The sequence below is a fragment of the Triturus cristatus genome, chromosome 1_1 (genome assembly GCF_964204655.1).
Source record: "Triturus cristatus chromosome 1_1, aTriCri1.1, whole genome shotgun sequence".
NCBI classification, from domain to species: Eukaryota; Metazoa; Chordata; class Amphibia; order Caudata; family Salamandridae; genus Triturus; species Triturus cristatus.
This window is the reverse complement of record NC_140579.1, coordinates 64,534,521-64,556,887: the sequence shown is the minus strand read 5'-3', so window position 1 is coordinate 64,556,887 and position 22,367 is coordinate 64,534,521. Positions and strand designations below refer to the sequence as shown.

Genomic DNA, 22,367 nt, shown 5'->3' with positions numbered 1-22,367 from the left:
CATATTGGACTTCGATGAGTGGCTAGTGGAAAGAACGAAACCTAGGAGCAGCAAGGCCAGAGTGTCTGGATCGACAAACTAGGCATGTCGCTGTAGTTAAGATGCCTTAGATAGAGCGGCCCTCGGTGAAGCACGCAGCTGTAATCCACTCTAGATCGTACCATCCCAAGCAGAGACAGTGTATAAACAGCAGAGATAAGGCTAAGAGAAGGTCTGCCTCAGACACCTCGGCGGGTAGAAGCAGGTTGATGAAAGTGACTAGAGGCCTTAAGGGAAAGAAGATTTCCAGTAGAAGCTTTATACCCATTTACACAAAGCAAGAGACAGGTGGACTCAGGTGGGAGACTGGGGAGGAGGCAGCGATGTTAATTGAGGTATTAGAGAAGAGGGTTTCATTTTATTCCTGGGAGAGAACAGTATGTTCAGAATCAAATAAGAAACCTTTTGTCCTAGATAATTGATAAGTAGCAGGAGCATTGTGTTTGTGCTGAATATGGTATGATCACAACCAGAATAAGAAGATTTTCAGCAAAGTTTGTTTTGTTTGAAGGTTTTTATGCTCTGACAAATGATAAAAAGTTACTTAAACGTCATACGAGCCATGGTTGTGGTGGCGAACTGATCGTGTGGCCGTAAGCCACTGGTATCTTCAAGAACAGAGCATAAGGGAGGGATGTTGCCTCCGTTAGTGTGTGAGAGGATGAGTGGTTAGAACAGTAGCATATGGTCCTTCATATGAGGCTTAGTTGATACCAAGTTGTCTGGGTTTTTGTCTTCGCCTGCTCTCTGAACGTATGGCAGAGTCTGATGTAGAAGCTTAAGAACTGGGCATTGGTAGAGATGGAGTGGCCAAAGCCAGCCAGCTGTGTTTTTATCACAGTCTCACTCTTCTAAGATTTGAGCTTCCCACCGATTGAAGATAAACTTAGATTTGACTTGATTATGTTTGAAATATACCGTTGCCATGCAGGATCAGGTAAAGGTAACGTCTAAGGTGGTGTATAGTGAATGCCATCGCCACATTAAGATACAACTATGCCAGCAATGAGTTTACACCTGAACTCCCAGGTAGAGGTTCAACACTAAAACAATGGTCAACTCCTGTTCAACAATTAATGGAGATGATCTGGGAGGGTCATAGGGATATATTGTTGCCTGCTGCCTATGAACGATACAAACCAATTGCGTAGTGTTTGAGTGATGTCCATGCAGGAGGAAAGGATGTTGAGTGTGGGATTTGGTGATCAGTCTTATTGAAGGCCAAGAGGCTGGGATCGCCCTGGTCCATGGTGCTTCAGGGTGTCGCTCACATCATGGGTTCCGTCAGTTTTTGTGCTGCACTGGGACAGACGAGGCATGGTTTAGTAGCTGAGCTGCCGACTTTGGAACCTGGTTTGCAATAGGAGCCTCAATAGCTAAATGAAAAAATGAAAATCATGTGATTTTGAAAATAATTCTTAATATCAATGGAATATGATGTGAAACATGTTCTGGGGGAGGGCACAGAGCAGGAAGGTGGTATTAGAACTTAACTGTGGTGGTTGGGGTTGATTGCCTTTGGTGTCCTGGAGTTCATTCTCTTATGGAAATGGTTTTGGCAGACTCCCGAGTAGGAAACTGTGAACTCCAATTAAGTCTAAAAGAAGCACTTGGGTTTGTGAAACTCAATGCAGTTGAAAAGGGTAAACGAAATTGACAACAAATTACATTACTTTATAGGAGATTAATTTACTCTACTGTAAGTGATTCGCCGTGCCTTGACACCCTGCAGTTCGGGCGTTGTTTATCATATGTAAACCTTAATTTCACTTATAACCTTTTATTATACCTCCATTTTCAGACTTTAGCGATTATGATTTATAGTTACTTGGTAGGCCTCACCAAGATAGCCTCGGTTGCGCGTGTATGTGGTTTAGGTTTGTGTCCTATAAAGAGTCCGTCACCCAATTCTTTACTTATATGATGACATTTTGGTTTTGAATAGTTGCATTATATTTCTTACGATCTACTGCATAGTACTGACCCAGTTGCTAGAAGGTTGACAACCTCATTTTTATTGTGGTTTCTGTGTCAATATGTTGTGGGCTATACAAATATATATCAAGAGGAAATGTACTTTACTTTTCGTTTGCCACTTTAAAATGTTGGCTACGAGATATTGCCCGTTCTTGAGATGTGATTAGTCCGCTATTGCTCTTTCTATATTAACTGTCTCAAGATAGCGCCCATTAAGATAACAATAGAGACGAGAGTTGTGAGGTCACGGCTAGTCCTTATTCTATTGCTGTGTACATAAGCTGTTCTAAGATGGCGCCCATCCACAATGCCACAAACGAGCACGCAAGTGGACAGGTCGTGCACTACGCTCCCGCCCGCTAAGCCCATGTTTGATTTAAACTTGCATTAAGCAAGGATCAGGACCCATAATGTTACTAATGCCCAATACCAGTATTTTTTTGAGAGGACTCAAATTGATTTATATTCAACTTCATAGAGTGTTTGGCTGATACGCATGCATCAACAGTATTATTCCAGTGGGTATATGATTTTCATCAATATGATTTTTACGATGGATGGATACCTTGTATGATCAAGGTGCTGTAACGCGCAAACAATTTGATAATTTTATCTTTATTTGGATTATTGTTAACGATGGACGCATTTCGGTTTTCTTATATTTCTATTCTTCAGTTTTAGTGGTGAGATTGACTTTAGACCAGGAGTGCTTGGAGTCTTCATGGGATAGACTGACATGTTGTTGGTTGTTTTGATTATTTGATTCTCAGGTGTGTCATACCAATATATCCAAGGGTTTAGGGGTTAATTCTAGAACTTCAGGTGAGTCTCCTAATCTAAGTGCGTTATAATATGGTGTCTATAATTGTACAGTATCACAGATTGTGGACTTTTGTATGATCACTTCTTCCTTTCATTCTGTCACAGCCTTTGCTTATTGTCTTCCTTTGTTATCCTGATTTATGGGTGCCAACAACTCTGGTGTGTCACATTAGGAAATGCATTTCGGGTTATCACAATAAGGGATTTGACTCCTGGTCTCACATTGCTGGTTACTATAATATTGTGTATTTACAGCATGGACTTACCACTGATTTTGATATACAGCACTGCCAGTTCCTCTTTCTTGCAAACTTAGTAATTTTTCTAAATGTTAGCAACTGGTGAAGGTTGCCTTATGATGTTTTAATAATGATTACTATGTAATGCCCTCATGTCTGTTTCTGTTCACTTTAATCCTTTGATCCCGATCTCTGTTACAGTCTAACTTCTTTTCTCACAGGCCACACTCAGACAAGAAGGGCTTCTGAGGCAGCACAAGCAGAGCAGGTTCCCTGCCCTTCAGACCTCTGAGGCCGTGGGCGAGGAAGAGACAGAGCAACTACCAACAGCACTTGCACCCAAGGGCACACCGCTCTCTAAAGGCAAGTACTCTCGTGTATCACTTCTAAACCCAAGTGATGCAGTTGGCACCCCAGGTGAACATCTCGCCATCTAGAACTACCTAAAACAATCAAGCAAAACAATACCTAGGACAATCCCTAAATGACTATACATATTTATCTAAACAATACCTAAAACAATCAAGTAAAAGAGAGAGCTGGAGCACAAAGACTAGTCCGCATTGTTGTATCAGGTGTATGTTTGTGGAGCGCAGAGAGCAGTGTTGTATCAGGGTATGTTCTCTCATAGGGCATTTCCATGTATAGTCATAAGCACTTGAATAGCCCTGCCCACTTGCGGGGACCCTGGACCACTTCTTTAGATATATCTTCTTAAGTGGATATTTTTCGCCTTTATTCAGGAAGGCCTGCAAAGACACTTAAGAGCTAGAAAGACAATTATGCAGCCTAAATACATAGACTACCCTGGCCGCATCCTCATAAAGAATTGAAAAAAGGTAGCCAGTATACTAAATTTGTGTCGTTTTTGTAGCATTAAACACACAGAATAATCTCCTTCACAAAGCCCCTTTTTTCATGATAGAGCTGGAAGGAAAGGACATAATAGCCCCATAGGCTGCCATTATATGTCTTTGAAAATAGAAGCTGTGCCTTTAAGATCCCAGAGACCATCACTATCCCATCATGCACAGCTAGTGGCAGTCACTTCAGTTCTTTTTCCGGCTCCTGCTTTCAGGACCCTGGAGCATTGAGCTCTACCGATTTTGTGTTTTTCTTCAAAATTCACTTCTGAATTTAGCAAATAACCACTTCACTCGACGTCTTTGGTCTTCCTTTTCGTGTTTGTCTTTTTCTGACAGAAACTTTGCAGTTGTTCACTCAAAAATACCATCTCTTTTTGATAAGTGCCCAGACAGTGGTAGGACGAAGGCCAAGACTGATCCTCACAGTGTGTGCATAATTTGTCTTCCTGCTGCTCATGTTCCTGATGCTTGTTCCATGTATAAAACCTTCTCTAAGCGTACTCGGCGTGACAGAAAGAAAATCCGGCTTCAGGGAACAGAAGAGAGAAGAAAACAGGAGGCTTCAGCCTCTGGGGGGCTCTCCAGCAGAAGAAGGGCTAAAAAATGGTCCCGGACGAGGACGTCGAGAGGAGGCACAGCTCCGACCTGTTCACCATCTACCCAGGGCTCTTGGGTTCAAACGACGTCGACGTTCCACGTCGCGAAAAAGATCATTGACGTCGATTTCGAAGCCGATGACGATACCACTTTGGTCTGCTTCAGGAAGTCCACCGCTGACGATGACACCTCGTAGGTCACCGTCGAGTACCTTTTCACACCGGCAAAGTCGCTCGACGTCGAGACGGCCCCAAGTCATCACTGTATATCACCGACACACTCCCACCGTCGATCGACGCAGAGAGGGTGGGGCTCAGTGTCGAAGCGAGATTCTCCTTCTAGGCTACATGTAAGGTCGCTGTCGACGAGTAGATCGACGTCTAGAGGGAGTCAAAGAACCTCCTCAAGAACTTTGTCACCATCTTCAAGACTTCAGAAGGTACGTAGGAAAAGACGTATCTACACGTCAGATTCAGATTATTCCTGAACCTATTGACCATCTAGGCTCGTTTATTCTCCAGCATCTCATCAGCAGTCTCCACCACCTCTTCCAAATTTGGAACCAAGATCTCCGCCTCCTCCTCCTCCTCCTCCACCACCACGTCCTCCACCATCTTCGCCACAAAGACAGAGGTCTAGATCCCACACAAGCCATTGTTCTTGTAGTCATAGATCCTCTACTCATTCACGTCATCGCCATCATTTTTTTTTTTTTTTTTTGCAGAGTTTTATATAGCGCGAACTTGACCCGAATCCAATCAGGTATCAGAGTGCTTTACATAGCACCAGTTACGTTACATTAGGACACACATTAATTCTTTGTTAGGCACGGGGAGATGAAGTGATTTGCCCAGAATCACAGGATGTTCAGCGTCATTACCGAGGCTCGAACCCAGGTCCGAGGTCGAGTGCCCTAGCCGTTAGGCCAACTCCTCTCCCCATCATAGACGGAAGTCTCATTCCAGACATACCAGAGACACTTCCTCGTCAAGCACTGGCAGACATTAACCTACACTGACGGATTCACCTCCCCCACGGATCTCGCCAGTTGATTACATTTCAACTTCTCAAGAGGTTTTAGTGAGGGGTGCTTTCAAGTTGAACATTCCACTCTCTACTCTTACACCTTCCATCATATTTGAGACTCTGCAACAAAAACAGGTGTCATGCCCTTTGCTTCCTCTGGTGCCAGGACTGTTAGAACCAGCGATGGAGCTTTGCTTGACACCCTTAACTGTGAAGTCAGCTCTTTCCAGGCTGCATAATAAATACCGGCCTCCAGAGCAGGATCCTGCTTTCCATAGGATGGGCCCAACTCCAAGTTCTATTATTGTGGTGGCTGCGAAGAAGCAACATGCCACAGCTCCAACTTCAACAGTACCACCAGATAAAGAAAGCCACAAAATGGATTCGGTGGGGAGGAAAGTTTGCAACACAGCAGCGACTGTCATGAAAGTTGCTTGTGCCACACCCTTGTTAGGGAGATATGACAGGGCAGTGTGGGAATCGCTTCCGCAGTTTGCGGACTACCTCACTAGAGACAAGAGAGAGGATTTTAATGAAATACTGGCAGAGGGCTTGATGGTCTCTAATCAAATTATAGGTGCAGCAGCAGACACATCCATTCTTGCTGCACGTGAGTATTGCCATGGCGTGGCATTACAGCGGCATTCATGGCTACGCCTTACGTCACTCAAGCCTGAATCGCAACAACGCATTCTGAATCTCCCGTTTTCAGGTACGACTCTTTTTGGCACTCACTCAGACGAGGAGATGGCCAGGATGAAAGCCGAAATGACACTAAAAGCAGTAGGCCTGGAGAGTCCTAAGAAGCAGCGCAAATCTTTCCGTCCTTTTCAACGGCGTTGCTCTACACAGAGGGTTCAAACCCCTCGATGGTATCGGGGCTGCCAGGCAGGTACGCAACCATAGTACCAACGTTCCTACCAGCAGTATCAGAAAAAACAAACAAGAAGAAGATTAGGCGAGCAGCCTGCTCAAGGAGGCAAGATGCCAGCTGGTGCAAAACTCTGAATCCTGTCTTCCCCCTGTTCCATTACCTGCTCCGGTAGGGGGATGCATCAAACATAACGCAAGACAATTGGGTGCTGAATATTGATCGCAATGGATACTCACTCAGGTTAATCAACTCTCCACCGTCAATACCTCAGAAACAATCCAGGTTCTAATTACAACTGGAAGCGGACATTCTCTTACAGAAACAGGCGTTGTAACCCGTTCCTCCGTTACAACGAGGCAGGGCCTATACTCCAGATTCTTTCTTGTCAAAAAGAAAGACAAGAACGAGTATAGACCCATTCTTGACCTAAGGATGGCCAACAAGTGGATTCAGAGAGAGAGAGAGGTTCAGAATGCTAGCATTACACCAAATCTAGCCTCAGTTACATCAAGGAGATTGGTTATGCGCAATCGACCTTCAAGATGCTAACTTTCACATTCCCATCATAGAGAAGCATCGCAAACTCTTGAGGTTCACTGTGGGAAAACCACTACCAATACAGTGTGCTCCCATTCGGCCTGATGTCAGTGCCCAGGACTTTCTCCAAATGCAAGGCGGTGGTGGCCGCGCATTTGAGGAAACACAAAGTGCTCGTCTACCCCTATCTAGAGGATTGGCTCATCAAGGCATCCACGGCTCAGGAACCTCAGCTGCATTTCAGTTGGACTGACTATCTCCTTCGGTTGGGTCTTCATATCAGCCAGGCAAAATCCACTTCGGTTCCCGTGCAGTTCCTGCAATATCTGGGAGCTTCCATCGATACTCGCATGGCAAACGTTTGTCCTTTGGAGGCGAGACGCTTATCGATACTTCGGAAGGCTCAGGCTCTCATGGCACTGTCTCGCCCGACTGTGAGAAAGGTATCCTCACTACTGGGTTCGATGGCATTCTGTATATTCCTCACTCCGAATGCACGTCTCCACATGAGACCTCTGCAGGAATACCTGGAAGATCAATGGGATCAGCGAAAAGGCGACTGGGAAGACCAGATCCAATTGTCTCAACACGCCCTCTGGTGCATCAAATGGTGGTGCAATCTCACCAATCTCCTACGAGGGATCCTGTTTCACAAGGAGATGCCTGTTCAAACTATAGTCACGTATGCTTCTCTCCTGGTAAGGGGAGCCCATAAAGGTCAACTTCAAATCCAGGGCAAATGGTCACACAAGGAATCTACTTAGCACATCAATCTGCTAGAGCTAAGAGCAGTTCACATGGCGTTGAAAGCCTTTCGTCCATCACTCAGCTCCAACTCCCTGCTTGTACAGACGGACAATACAATAACAATGTACTACCTCAACAAGCAGGGAGGCTCGAGGTCCAGACCTTAGTCTAGGGAAGCCCAGACGATCTGGAAGTGGCTTCTGGCCAGAAACTTGACCTTAACAGCAACTCACCCCCCAGGTGGTCAAAATGCTCAGGCTGACTCTCTAAGCAGACTCCTCCAGGAAAACCATAAGTTGGGAGGGTATGCCCAGACGTGGTCCCTTGCTCACTTTGCCACTGGATTCAAGCTAGGCTGGCTGGAGAGGGGTGTTACCACGAAACCGTTCCCAGGATGCTTGTTTCCAGTTCAGGGAAGACCTGGCTTGGCAGTTCGGGCTGGACTGTTCCCATGAGGCACAGGGTCAAGACTGATTTGCATATAGCTGGGTCTAAACTGAGGTGGCGAAGTGAGCTAAAGAACGATGATGGATTCAACCCAGATCTGTGACTGGGGTGAGTGTCTGAAAGTTTAAGCACTCCGTCCATCATCTCCTTGTGATTGCTTTGTACTCCGGAGGTCAACTCGTTCACCACCGCAGAAAACAGCAAATGCCAAAACTTTGGGTCAAGGTACTGTCGTAAATAAAATATTACGCTCTCATAATTTCATAATATCAATAAGATCATGCATAAAGCAAGAGGCTGAGTCTGTGGTATCAGGTTCAAAAGGGCTTTATTCCAATAACTCGAGTCATAGGGAGAATAATACCATCACCACAAGGGATCAGGAAGGGTCTCAAAAGTATTCTCAGAATATTCTCAAACTTTATTCACAGAGTACAGTATATATACATTTGATATTATACGTAAGCAGAAGAGCAAGAGAGAATGAGATAAGAGCATGTGGGCGTGTAAGTAGGCGTGAAGGTGGGCGTCCATGTGGGCGTCCACTTGATGATAATAGGTAATTTGTCATAGGTGGGTGGATACCTGGAGGGGGTTGCGTGATCAGCTGGAATTGTACTGGAACTTTGCCTTACTTGTGCTCAACTCGAGCATGACGTGTAACTGACGTGGGGAAGGGTTGCTGTGCAACCGGGGAGTCTGGAAGTGAGGCCTTCAGTGGGTGAGGCCTTCGGTGTCAGGACGACCAGCACATCTTGTTTTATCTGATATCCGATGTCTGGAGCAGGGACTGATTTGTGACATAGGTTGCCCATCACCAAGAGCCGATGTGGCATCTATTTCTTCATTTACTTCATTTACTGCAGAGGCCTTACATGGGGGCTATGGGCTTTTTACTGATGTGAGCTTTGCAATCTCACAAAGAGAGACAGAAAGGCTAGGCTTTCTCCTTTGCAGATGGGTTATGTTTATCCCTCCTTCTCCAGGCAGGAATGCGGCTCTGTAGGAGTAAGCAGATAACCGTGCTCAATACTGTCTCGGCACCTTTGACAGGGCCCCTTTGGCTGAGGCCCAAGTGTGCAAGGCCAAGGATACGCAGCTGCAGCTTTCTGAGCGTTCTGAGGCCTGAAAAACCTCTTTTTGGCTCTGGCTGAGCCATAAACATGGGTTTTCATGTAAATGCAGGAAAACATGATGCAAAACGTGTAGGCCTCAGTACAGATTTGTCGTTTCTCTCATGGGAGACTGGATGATGGCAGGCCACGTTATAGCATAAGCATCATGATAGAAAAGCCATGGAGGGGAAATGCATAGGTTACATGCATGTGCACATAAGCGTTGGGGGGGCACATGGGGACACATATGCCTCATCATTTTTATTTTCCTCATTCCCTCCTTGTCCCCTAGTGGACCCCTTATGTCACATCTATTTTCATGAGACAGTCGATCTGTTCTTGCAGCATTATTTTTCCATTTTCAATGCTCTGTAAATGGGGATGTGGAACACATGCAGTAGCACACAGGCCGCAAATGGCCGGGCCACACTGCAGACATAGGCAACAACTGAATATCATTAGTAGTATTAACCCACAGACTGTCAACACTTTCCATCCCCATGCCGATATTAATCCCCAGAGCCAACTGGACCAAGTCCACGTGCCTGGGTCTTGATGTATGTTTTGGGCAATCTTGTGGAGCCTTGTTATTGCTTTGTATACAGACGGTGCGTTATTAGCAATAAAAGAAATGATATGTAGTACGTCCCACCCCAGTCTAAGGGCAGCTGCACATAGGCTGTCTGTCCACAAATAAAGTAGGTGTGTCGTGATGCTCTGAAATAAGACTTTCCTTTGTCTTTGAATACTATTATAGTATCACACTCACTGTGCCCCAAATGTACTGAGCCTTCTTTTCTGACACACAAGTTCCCTTTTACTGGCAGGACTGTAATTGAGGATGGACCTAAATTGTGTATGGGCTTGACATTCAACACTATAAAGTCGAGGGTCGCATTTCTTTGCAGATACTCTTCATTTTCTAGATCTGTACCTTTTCTTTGGGGAAGACCTTCTTCATCTGGGAAACATGCTTCATTCATGACTTTATTCAAGTTACCCCATACCCAGTCGCCCCTACACTCCTTGTCTTGACATTCTTTGGCTTCACCGTTGATGGATGTCATTAAGGCAAACCATGCTCCGCAAGAACCATTATGGGAGAAAGGAAAAGGGAAAAGAGGCAACACTCCCTTCACCTTCTGATACGGGGGAAGTCGGCCACAGACCCAGCAGTCTGTAGCATTGCTAGTCTGATGTGAATGGTGCAGCATCTGAATAAAGGTATTGTTGCGTAAGGCAAGTCGATATGATAGCTCATGGGATGGCAGATCACTAAATGTGTGCTTTATGGTATCATTAGTGGAGGAGTGTAAGAGTGAAGCAATAGGAGGAAAAATAGCATGTAGTATTAAGCTGATACATATTATCGTGATGCACAGAAGAGATAGAAAAATCAAAGTCACTATACATCTACCACGTAATATTTTACAGTATATGCTTTTTATCTTGCTCTTTTTATCAATGTTATTGTCCAAGATCTTATGCAAGCCAGAATACATGTTCAACCGCTTCACCACCTAGTGGACTTAATTGATCAAACGGGTTCTGACTTATTAGATCTAAGTTTAGCTTGAGGAAGTTAGTGTCCTTTTTGAAAGAATCGTTATTCCCGAAGTAACGTTTACAATGATGAAGATGAACCCATCCTTTCCGTCCTTTGACTTTAACGACTTCGGCGCCTTCCACCTCGGCTCAAGAGGGCTCGATTTATCAAAGTTCCTTATTAGCGATGGAGTGTCCCTTGACCTGGGTGTTGTCAGGGAAGGCGGCAGCAACCTGCGAACGACAAGAGAGTAGTGCAGACATCAAGGAAGCCAGGTAATCTGTCAGCATGTTACTATCAACATCAGTAATCTTTTTAGGCATTGGAGTGCCCCACATATTCGGTGGTCTACCAAAAACCACTTCATAGGGAGATAAGCCTGTTCTAGAATGGACTACCATTTGCATGTAAAAGAGGGCAACCGGCAGGGCTACCATCCAATCTACACCTTTGTCTGCTAGTTTTATCTTTAAGGTCTGATTGTGTCTTTCTACAAAGCCTGCTGCTTCAGGATGTCGCACACAATGGAACTTCCAGGTATACCCTAACAGAAGGGACACCTGCTTCATGAGTACTAGGACATATTTGTAACCTCTACATCTGTTCATTTGGATATAATACATTTGGAGCACTTCAAAAGGGTGGTCAGGTGGATGGAATCCACCTTTTTCCATCGGATTGCCTTTACCTGGATTGAATTGGCAACAGATCATACATGTTCTGACCTTTTGTTTCGCTGCTGCACGCAGGTGCTTGTTGAACCATATATTCTGTAAGCTGTCTAGCATTGCTTTCTCTCCTAAGTGTGCAGGACTATGTGCGGTATTTATGATCACTTGTACCATCGAATCAGGAAGGAACCATGTTGTTTTGCCCTTAGTCATCCAACCCTGATCAGTCAGTACCCCTCCTTGTTCCGACCATTTCTTTAATTCGTCTAGAGTAGCATGTGTCTGTATGTCTTGTACATCCCTGGAAGGATCCCTGACTGTCATGGCTTTGGACATTGATGGTATCTGTGACTTTAGTATGTGCTTTGCATTTCAGGATAGCTATGGCTGTTGGTAAATGTATCGCTTCCAGAAGGGCTTGAATAAGGAGGCCATGCTGTATCTTGGCCCCGTGAGAGGTCAAGAAACCTCTTTCTCTCCACAGAATCGGTGTAAATGTTTACTCTCAGGTGCTTAGCTCTTATGCACGCTTGTGTCAGGGCGATGAGCTCTGCTGCTTGTGCTGACAGCATGTCTATTCTTTTAGTCTCCATGATTTCAGTAGCAGTGGTCACTGCATATGCTGCCACTAATTCTCCCGCCCCCGTCCTCATGCATGAGCCGTCAACCTAGAGTGTTAGGTCAGGGTCTGGGAGTGCAACGTCTGTCAAGTCTTGTCTTGGTTTAGTCACGGTATGTATCACTTCAACACAGTCATGTGGTGGAACGTTTTCTGTACTGGAGGGCAAAAGAGTAGCAGGATTCAGTATGTTGCATCGTCTGATCTCTATGTGTGGTTGAAATAACGTCAGCTCATAACCTGTCAGTCTCGCTACAGCCAGGTGTTGTGTTTGTGTCCGGTTCAAGAGAACCTCCACTGCGTGCGGTACTTGTACTGTCAGGGGGTGGCCCAGCACTATTGAGTCACTTTGTCTTATGGCTAAGGCCGTTGCTGCAACAGATTTTTAAGCACGCAGGCAAAGCCTGTGCTACTGGGTCCAATGTACTAGAAAAATAAGCACAGGGCTTGTGTTTTCCTGCATGATCTTGTGTTAGGACAGATAGTACTGTTCCATCTCGCTCTGTCACAAAAAGCATAGAAGATTTGTTGTAATCAGGGATTGCTAAAACTGGTGCTTGACATAAAGCTCTTTTTAATTCTTCAAATGCCACAGTGTGTTCCTGTGTCCAAGGGAGGACATTAGTAGAAGCTGCCTCCTGTGTCGTCAACTGTATTAGGGGCTTGGCTATGTAAGCATACTGGGGGATCCACTGCCTGCAATATGAAGTGAGGCCAATGAATGCACGTACCTCCTTTTGTGTCTTGGGCTGTGAAAAACCAGAAATCAATTGAATACGTTCCGGTGCCCACAACTAATTCCCCTGAAAGATCACAATAAAACATGAGAAAAGGGGAAAAGCACCATACCTATTTCCTCGGCTTAATTTCTAAGGGGGCTAATTTCTAAGGGGCTTAATTTCTAAGGGGCTAGCGGGAAGCGAACCTCCTCAGGGGCCAGCGGGAAGCCAATATTCTCCTCCTTCCCCCCTTTTTGACAGGAGGAAATCTGAAACAGATTTCACTGCTGTCAAACACTATCAAACCCTGTGTGTAGCAACTGGGCGTAAGCAAAATTATAGGAGATACACAGCGCATTTGAAATTCAAGAGAAATCCTTCTAACAAATGTACAAACCCCATTGTGTGAGCTCATAGGCTGGCCAAATGACATCTCATATGCAAATGTCCCTATTATGTGAACCTACACCAACCTGAAGTCAATATTAATGCTAGGAGGCTCTAATAGGAATGCTAACCTTCCCCTATATTTGGAAAACCAGGTTTAAGAACATTTATTAATGTTGATAATTCCATAATTAATAATTTATCTGCTAAAGAAACCAGTCATGTTGCAATAATTTCCACCTATACAATAAGCTGTATCCCTCGCCTTTCATATTCAAACGTCTCCCTTCAGAAGCCCAAACCCAATAGCCTAATTTAAAAACATGTCAACTTTTGGCGCCACCATTTACAAGAATGAGCTTACTAAAGCAAACTTTAAAAAGGAAATCCTGTCAGATATCTTCTCATTATCCCAAACACCGAGCCTCAGTTGAGGAAACCCCTTTACAACTGTCTAAAAGGCAGAGTTGTCACTCTTGGGTGGCAGTCCTTATTTAAAACGGGCATTTCAAGAGTTAAGATGCGAGTGTACAGATCATAATGGTTCCTTAATGTCCAATCTGGAAACATATGACCGAGGCTGCCTGTCTATAAGAGAAGGGCAGTTATGTGAAACATATTTTAGCCTTTTGTTTTATTCATCTCCAATACCAATTAGACATACACTGATAACGTGTAGTCTGCTATTTTGACAGCATGATAATGGTAATATCATGTCTGTGAAATTTAGTAATTGTGAACAAGTTCCAGTCAAGCGCCGCGCAAAGATTGACGTCGTCACGACCATCTCTGTACCGCACAGGACAAAAACAAAACGTATATAAAATACATATGCCAAGCCATCAGTATACCAAGCACAGGAAGCATAGACAATTTATAATAACATATATAAATGAGTAGTGATGCGCAATTACCATACCTACAGCTCAGAGGCGAACATTCTGGCCTGCTTAATTTGTCAGGCTTATAATCAATAACTGATTTTCCTGCCCTATTCACCCCCATCTGACAGCAGGTCATCTTAATGATGACCAGCCGTCAGCTGAACTGACTGTGTCCTTTCTGACACACAGGACCAGCCAGAATAATCAAAAATGAAAAACACACGAATTTTTTTTTTTTTTAAAGGTGTGATGCATCTTTTTCAACACAATGTACCCTCATTTCCTATTTGAAGGCACATATCCCATCTTTCCTCACAGACTTGTAACCATTGGATCATTTTTTCAATTCAACTGGTGGCAGCTTGTGGCCACAATTTAAAATTGCCTGAACTTGAAAATCGTTTTCATATAGGCATATAGCCCTTAAAATTTCAAGCAAGAACATCATTCTACTTTTTGTCTAGAAGCAATGTAACATTTGCTAAAAAATAAAACAACACTTTTCCATAGACATTTCCTCGGGGCACTGGTTTTGCACAGAATAGAACAAACGAAGGCTTGAGTTTCGTTTCTCAGCTGCCCTGTCTTATCAGAGAAGCTAAAAATAGCCCCTCAGCGCGGCTTGAGCCTGGGCTGCCAGCCATCTTTTTTTTTTTATCTACTCCTGGCCCTCAAGGCTCTCCGGCTGCAGGCATTACACAGATGCTATGTCAGAGAAGCTTTCTAAGCAGTGCCTGTATCCTGCTCCTTTTCCGGCCCCCCCACCTTACTTGCTTCAAGGTCAGAATCTGTCTCCGATTTCTGTATCACATTCTGCTCTATTCAGCCCCCACCGTCTCCTCACTCTGAAGCTGTCAAAGACAAAAAGTCCTCTCAATTCCATAAAAACTGCAATAATTCGCCCTATTGAAAGATCGTTTTTATATACAATTAGTAACCAGGGGGTCGTAATCTTATCGTCTGGACCCAGCACATTGGCTCACTGGACCACCAAGAACACAAACCTGTATTCTTGAACAATTTGCAAATTCGAAATACCCACAATTTTTTTTCTCAAGCTAAACTCTTAGCGGATCACTAATTATTTTTCGTTAACACTTTGTACATTAGGGGTGTCATCAAATCACAGGTGTTGCTCTTTCTCTAGCTACACCCCTCTCAATTTCCTTTTGACAACGTAATCAAATGTTGGACCATGTAAACACCAGCCATGCGCTGTTCTTTTGGTGGGAGGCTCAAGAACATTTGAGCTACTATATCATTATTATATGTATCATTTTGGGACACCCACAGGGTCGCTGACCGTGCTAATTCATTTTCGGTCGGGGTGAGGGGCTGGTTGTTACCTATCCATCTACTCCTGGAGCTGGGCCTGTTTGGGGGTGCAGGGAAAGATCCGTCTAGGTATGCTGGTGGGGATTCCTCCAGGTAGGTGGTAATAAACGCTTCGGATGCTGTTGGTCTTATTTTTCGGGGTACTTGCGGTGGCACTCTAACGGGTCTATCTACCGGGGCCACTCTTGCTAGTTCCTCTGAAAGGACGGGACAAATACCAGCAACGACAGTATTTCTTTCTCTTTCAGCCTGTTCTCTTTTACCCGCTCCCCTTTCTCCTGTAACATCTTTTCTTTGGCTTTTTCAGACTCCTGTCTACTTCTCTCTGCTCTGTGGAACACTTACTCTGTTCTTCCATGTGACTCCTTGCGCCAAAACTCAATGGCATCCTTCTGAGCAGGTCTACATTTTCTCTTCCATATCTCTTCCTCTACCTTCATGACGCATTCCGCATCCCACGTTCCCGTGATAGGCCATCTATATTTTGTCTCTAAATCCTTCGTGTAATCTACCCATAGTTCTAAAAATAACACGGCATCTAAACCATGCTTACAGTACATGAAATGTCCAGGTGTGTCCCTAGGCGGAATGTTAACTGGTTCCTCTAGTACACCCTTTCTGGTACATATCTTACGCAGTTTTGAAAATAACGGCATGTTGGAATGTAACCGAAAACAAAAATCACAATGACCCAAAAAACAAAAATTACTGAGCCCAAGACACAAAAATCACAATGAAACCAACTTACTTAAAACCTGACACATTCAAACCTAACTGAACCTGACTAAGACAATAACATTCATACAGTTAAATCGGTGCACCTGAAAACTTGGACTTTAATTCTGTAATTCTTTAATTCTTGAAGCATGCTCTTGAACATACCGGTCTCACAAGTGAGACACGTCTTTACCGTGTTCATTAAATGAACCCGTCTGTATTGCAACCCCCATGAGAAACTCACCGGGAAGCGGAACTTGAACTTGAACTTGAAGGCCTCGGACACTTGACGCTGCGCAGGGAATGGCGTATCTTGGGTGGATCTCTAGAAACCTCGGACACAGCTCTCTCGCAGGTGGGCTCCGGGTTAGGACGATCCGCGATCCTCACCGCCTCGTATGGATGCCTGGTCACAGTCCGACTCCTTCGTTGGCCTGAGGGAGTTGGCGGGAATACCCGCGACGTGCGCACTCGAAGTCCGTCACGGCTGTGGAAGGGGGCAAAACTGGACCTTCATCTCCGGCGTGTGGGGAAAGAGATTGAACTGTTCGGGCGCCATTATGTCGTAAATAAAATATTACGCTCTCATAATTTCATAATATCAATAAGATCATGCATAAAGCAAGAGGCTGAGTCTGTGGTATCGGGTTCAAAAGGGCTTTATTCCAATAACTCGAGTCATAGGGAGAATAATACCATCACCACAAGGGATCAGGAAGGGTCTCAAAAGTATTCTCAGAATATTCTCAAACTTTATTCACAGAGTACAGTATATATACATTGGATATTATACGTAAGCAGAAGAGCAAGAGAGAATGAAATAAGAGCATGTGGGCGTGTAAGTAGGCGTGAAGGTGGAGGTCCATGTGGGCGTCCACTTGATGATAATAGGTAATTTGTCATAGGTGGGTGGATACCTGGAGGGGGATGCGTGATCAGCTGGAATTGTACTGGAACTTTGCCTTACTTGTGCTCAACTCGAGCATGACGTGTAACTGACGTGGGGAAGGGTTGCTGTGCAACCGGGGAGTCTGGAAGTGAGGCCTTCAGTGGGTGAGGCCTTCGGTGTCAGGACGACCAGCACATCTTGTTTTATCTGATATCCGATGTCTGGAGCAGGGACTGATTTGTGACATAGGTTGCCCATCACCAAGAGCCGATGTGGCATCTTTTTCTTCATTTACTTCATTTACTGCAGAGGCCTTACATGGGGGCTATGGGCTTTTTACTGACGTGAGCTTTGCAATCTCACAAAGAGAGACAGAAAGGCTAGGCTTTCTCCTTTGCAGATGGGTTATGTTTATCCCTCCTTCTCCAGGCAGGAATGCGGCTCTGTAGGAGTAAGCAGATAACCGTGCTCAATACTGTCTCGGCACCTTTGACAGGGCCCCTTTAGCTGAGGCCCAAGTGTGCAAGGCCAAGGATACGCAGCTGCAGCTTTCTGAGCGTTCTGAGGCCTGAAAAACCTCTTTTCGGCTCTGGCTGAGCCATAAACATGGGTTTTCATGTAAATGCAGGAAAACATGATGCAAAACGTGTAGGCCTCAGTACAGATTTGTCGTTTCTCTCATGGGAGACTGGATGATGGCAGGCCACGTTATAGCATAAGCATCATGATAGAAAAGCCATGGAGGGGAAATGCATAGGTTACATGCATGTGCACATAAGCGTTGGGGGGGCACATGGGGACACATAGGCCTCATAATTTTTATTTTCCGGGAACGTTGGGGAATGCCGTATGGATCAACTGGTCATGCAGACTTCTCTACGCCTTTCCTCCAGTTCCCCAAATCCCGACAGTCCTAATCAAGCTGGCATAGTCACGGACCACAATGATTCTCATAGCTCCAGAGTGGCCACGTCAATCGTGGTTCATGGACCTCCTTCACCGGTCTATCCATACACATCTCAGGCTTCCTTGCCAATCAGAGCTACTAACGAAGTTCAGAGGCCAGATGGTGCACCCCAAGCTCTCCTCTTTGAATTTGGCAGCATGGCTACTGAGATTGTACAATTTGGACACGTGAACTTACCCCAAAGCTGCATGGACATCCTCAAAGAAGCTAGGCGGCCATCTATGCGGTCCTCTTATGCTCATAAATGTAAGAGATTCTGTATTTGGTGCTAATCAAAGCATGAGGATCCTACCTCTTGCCAGAAAGATGTCATCCTTCCATATTTGCTTCATCTGGCATAATCTGGCCTTCAATTTTCTTCCATTAAGGTTCACTTGGCAGCCCTTACTGCCTACAGGAAATGCCCTTCACAAACTTCCTTTTTCAGAATTCCTGTCATTAAAGATTTCCTGGAGCATTTGAAGAAAGTTTTTCCTCCCATTAAGAGTCCTTCTCCTCCCTGGGAGCTTAATGTGGTACTTTCTCGTCTTATGTAAGAACCTTTTAAGCCTATACAAAAAATCTTCTCTTCAGCATCTGTCTTGGTAAACGGCTTACTTGTGGCAGTTACTTCTGTCCGCAGAGTTAGCGAAATCCAGTCACTATGCTGTAAAGAGCCATACACACTTTTTCACGCATCTAAAGTGCTTATAAGGACTCATCCGAAGTTCCTCCCTAAGGTGGTTTCAGATTTTCATGTTAACCAGACTATTTCCTTTCCTACCTTTTTCCAGAATCCATCTACTCCAGCGGAGAGATCTCTTCATTCCCTAGTTGTTAGACGGGTTTTAAAATTCTATTTAGCTAAGACTAAGGAGCTACGGAGATCTTACCAGTTATTTGTAAACTATGGTTCCTTCCGTACTGGTCTGGCGACTTCTAAGCAGTCCATCTCTAGATGGATTGTTTCCTGCATCCTTCTCTGTTATCAAAAAGCTAATAAATCCTTAGCTAGTAAGCCTAAAGCTCACTCAACTAGAGGGAAAGCAGCTACTGCGGCCTTACTTTGTAATATTCCCATTGCAGCGATTTGCGAGGCTGCTACCTGGAAATCAGTTCATACTAAACACTACTGCCTAGATTCAGATGCCAAGGCAGATGCTCAAGTAGGGCAGGCTTCCCTCCGGAACCTGTTTGCTTAAATCTACATATCTCTTTCTCTGTCTCTTCCACTGCGTTTTACAGGGATGGACTTGCTAATCTATTCAAGTGCTTATCACTATACACAGAAATCCCCTACGAGAGAAGGAACTGTTTCTTACCTGTAACTCCTGTTCTCTCATAGGGGTATTTCCATGATGTCATAAGCAACCCTCCCTCTTCCCCGGTGGAATAGACACAGGGATCCATAACATAGAGTATACATGCTCTTCTCATCTCCCTCAAAAAGAACTGAAGTAACTGTCATTAGCTGTGCATGATGGGATACTGGTGGTCTCTGGGATCTCAAAGGCACAGCTTCTATTTTCAAAGACATATAATGGCAGCCTATTGAGCTATTATGTCCTTTCCTTTCATCTGTCATGAAAAAAGGGGTTTTGTGAAGGAGATTATTCTGTGTGTTTAATACTATAAACCTACACAAATTTAGTATACTGGCTACCTTTTTTCAATTCTTTGAGGATGCGGCCAATGTAGCTTATGTATTTAGACTGCATTATTGTCTTTCGATCTCTTAAGGGTCTTTGTAGGCCTTCTTGAAGAAAGGCGAAAAATATCTACTTAAGAAGATTTATCGAGGAAAGTGACTGGACTGGAGGGGTTTGCGGGATGGAGAGCCTTGGGTAACTATCATCTGGGTGACATATGGAGAGGTACAGTGTCACTATCATTTGAGGACTTACAAATCGAATTCAGGCTTGCACCTTCCCAGGCATTTCCCCATATGCGGCTTATACATGCACTCCATCAACAAATTAAGGCTGGAGAGGCTATTCCGAACTACTCACCCCTGGAGGATCGCTTATTGGCGGACCCCATACCGGACAGGGCAACCTCGACAATATACAAAAAATTCATTCACAATGCGCAGGACCCCTGATACTCCTGCGGACAGTGTGGGAGGCTGATGTGGGTACTCTTGAGAAGGAGGAGTGGACTGATGCATTTCAGGAGCCCAGAGAAATAGCGATCAGGACTAGATTTAGGCTGATACAATTCAGAATCCTACATCGCACGTACTCTCCTCGTACACTTTTGCACGAATGGGGCAAGGTCCAATCAGCGGACTGCATGAGGGGATGCCAGGCAGAGGGGCCATTCTTCCATATACTTTGGGACTGCTCAGTGATCACGAGTTATTGGCAAGGAGTGGCGGCAACAATGTCCAGGGTAATGGGAGTAAAGGTACCGGTGGAGGCCAAGGGTCTCCTACTGATGATTAAGGGTGAGGAAGACGGGCCTAAGCACACGAGAATTTGGCTTGCCCTTGCAGCCGGGGTGAGCAAACGAAACATAGCATGCAAATGGGGGTTCTGTGTATCCGCCACTGTAGACGAATGGGAGGCAGATCTTGATTGGTGCTACCAAGCTGAAAAAGTGATATATGATAGCAGGAGATGCAAGAAAAAATTTGATAAAATATGGTCTCCTGGGATACGTATAGAAACCTAGAAGGGATCATAGATGTACCTTCAGCATAGAGGCAATTCCGAGTACGGACTGTCTTGTCAAAGAGGTGATATCCTGCCGCATGACCTGAGACACACGATCCTGGGCATTATTGACGGGCTGGATGGGTCCAGGAATGACAAATTGTTTTTTACTAAAGCAATGGTGGTGGCTAAAAGGGACATAGCGGCCTTTTGGAAAAGCCTTAAACCCCCATGTGTCAGGCGCTGGCAGACCGGGGTCGACTGGTGTGCTACGTAAGAAAAAACTCTGTATGAAGCACGTGGGTGTCCTAAGAATTATCGGAGTATCTGGGGGAAGTGGTTGAGGGGAATGGTTTAGTCTCAAGGGGAATGTCCTAACACATGCCGTTCTACCATTCATATTCGTGGAATGGGTCGCACAGACCATTGTTTGTACTCCTGGTCTTCGTGGTGTCGTAATGTATGGCTGGTGTCTTTTTGTCAAATCAACAAAAATGTGTTTATCATAAAAAAAAGAGGTGATATCCTGACGAAATTGGGATGTGATCTAAATGTGGCGCTGTCTTTGAACAATGCTTTGGACAACAATGAATTGAAATGGTTAATTCTGTGTACATGTTGTAGGAAGGTGGAATCTGGCTGCATGGTTACCCTCACTTTTTGCCTGGTGTTTTGCTGGTTTTCGACTTAGTTTGACTGGGATCCTGCTAATCAGGACCCCAGTCAAACTATCTGCTTTCTCCCTAAATTGGCTGTTCATGTACTTTAGGTACACTTCAGATTGGATTCTGGGGTACCCTTATAATGCCCTAGTATATGGTATATTATATACCCAGGGCATAGGTACCACAGAGCCCTCTCAGGGGCTGCAGCATGTATTATGCCACCTCTGAGAGACCTTTCAAAATGACACAACCGGTCTGCTACAGCAGCCTGTGTAAGGTGGTGTATGCACTCCTTACTTAGATATAGGTTCACTATATCTATTCACTGCACATATAAACCTATCAGTCACCCCTATGGCAGGCCTTATCAATACTGAAGGCAGGGTGCTGGGTTTTATGTGAGAGGGTGCCCATGCATGAGCAGAGCCCCTCTGCAGCTTTCGGAACCTCTATTCCGTGGTTATTTGTGATGCAGCCTACCATATACGCTCAAGTGCATTATAATCTCGCAGTAAATGCTAACTTTAAAACAGCTGCATGGAAACATGTCGTGATTGGTGTCAAACACCTTGGAATCATACCTCCACACCAGTAACTGGTGTGGGAGGTATGATTTCACCCTACTAGAAGGAGAAATATGACAGCACCGGTACACCCGGTACCAGCTTTGCAAGCTCTGGCATCACAAAATGGGTGCTGCCAGCCACAGACACGAGTCTGCCCTCTTGCTGCTGGACGGCAGGGGACGGCTGGACAATAGGTTTCCTGTCACAGGGAGGTGTGACCACCTCCCAGACAGGTTTTAGTGTATTGGGGCAGGGTGGGTGCACTCCGAGAGTGCTTTGATGTCTGCACTGGGAGCACATTTTGTGTCCCTGTGCATAGTCCAGCTCAAACCGATTGCAGGGGCTATCAGCCCCTGCTCTGGTGCGAAACTGGACAAAGGACATGGGTGTAGCCACCCTTCTGTCCTGACCCTCCCATAGGTGGGTCCCTAGAGTTTGTCCCACCCCTTCTTTGGGTATAAAGTAGGAACCCCTGGCTACAGG

The 22,367-nt window shown here is 45.0% G+C and overlaps 1 protein-coding gene across 3 annotated transcripts in view; it reads left to right on the top strand.

The window, feature by feature from the left end:
- Positions 1 to 22,367, top strand: part of LOC146869417 (coiled-coil alpha-helical rod protein 1-like) — a 208,944-nt gene that overhangs the window by 180,744 nt on the left and 5,833 nt on the right. For 2 of the 3 annotated variants that reach the window (XM_085599815.1, XM_085599812.1), the window contains one exon: positions 3,299 to 3,434. In XM_085599815.1, the coding sequence (XP_085455941.1) occupies positions 3,299 to 3,434 (136 nt within the window). Of the gene's footprint in view, positions 1 to 3,298; positions 3,441 to 22,367 lie in introns of all 3 variants that reach the window. The other variant, XM_085599816.1, reaches the window with a different exon arrangement.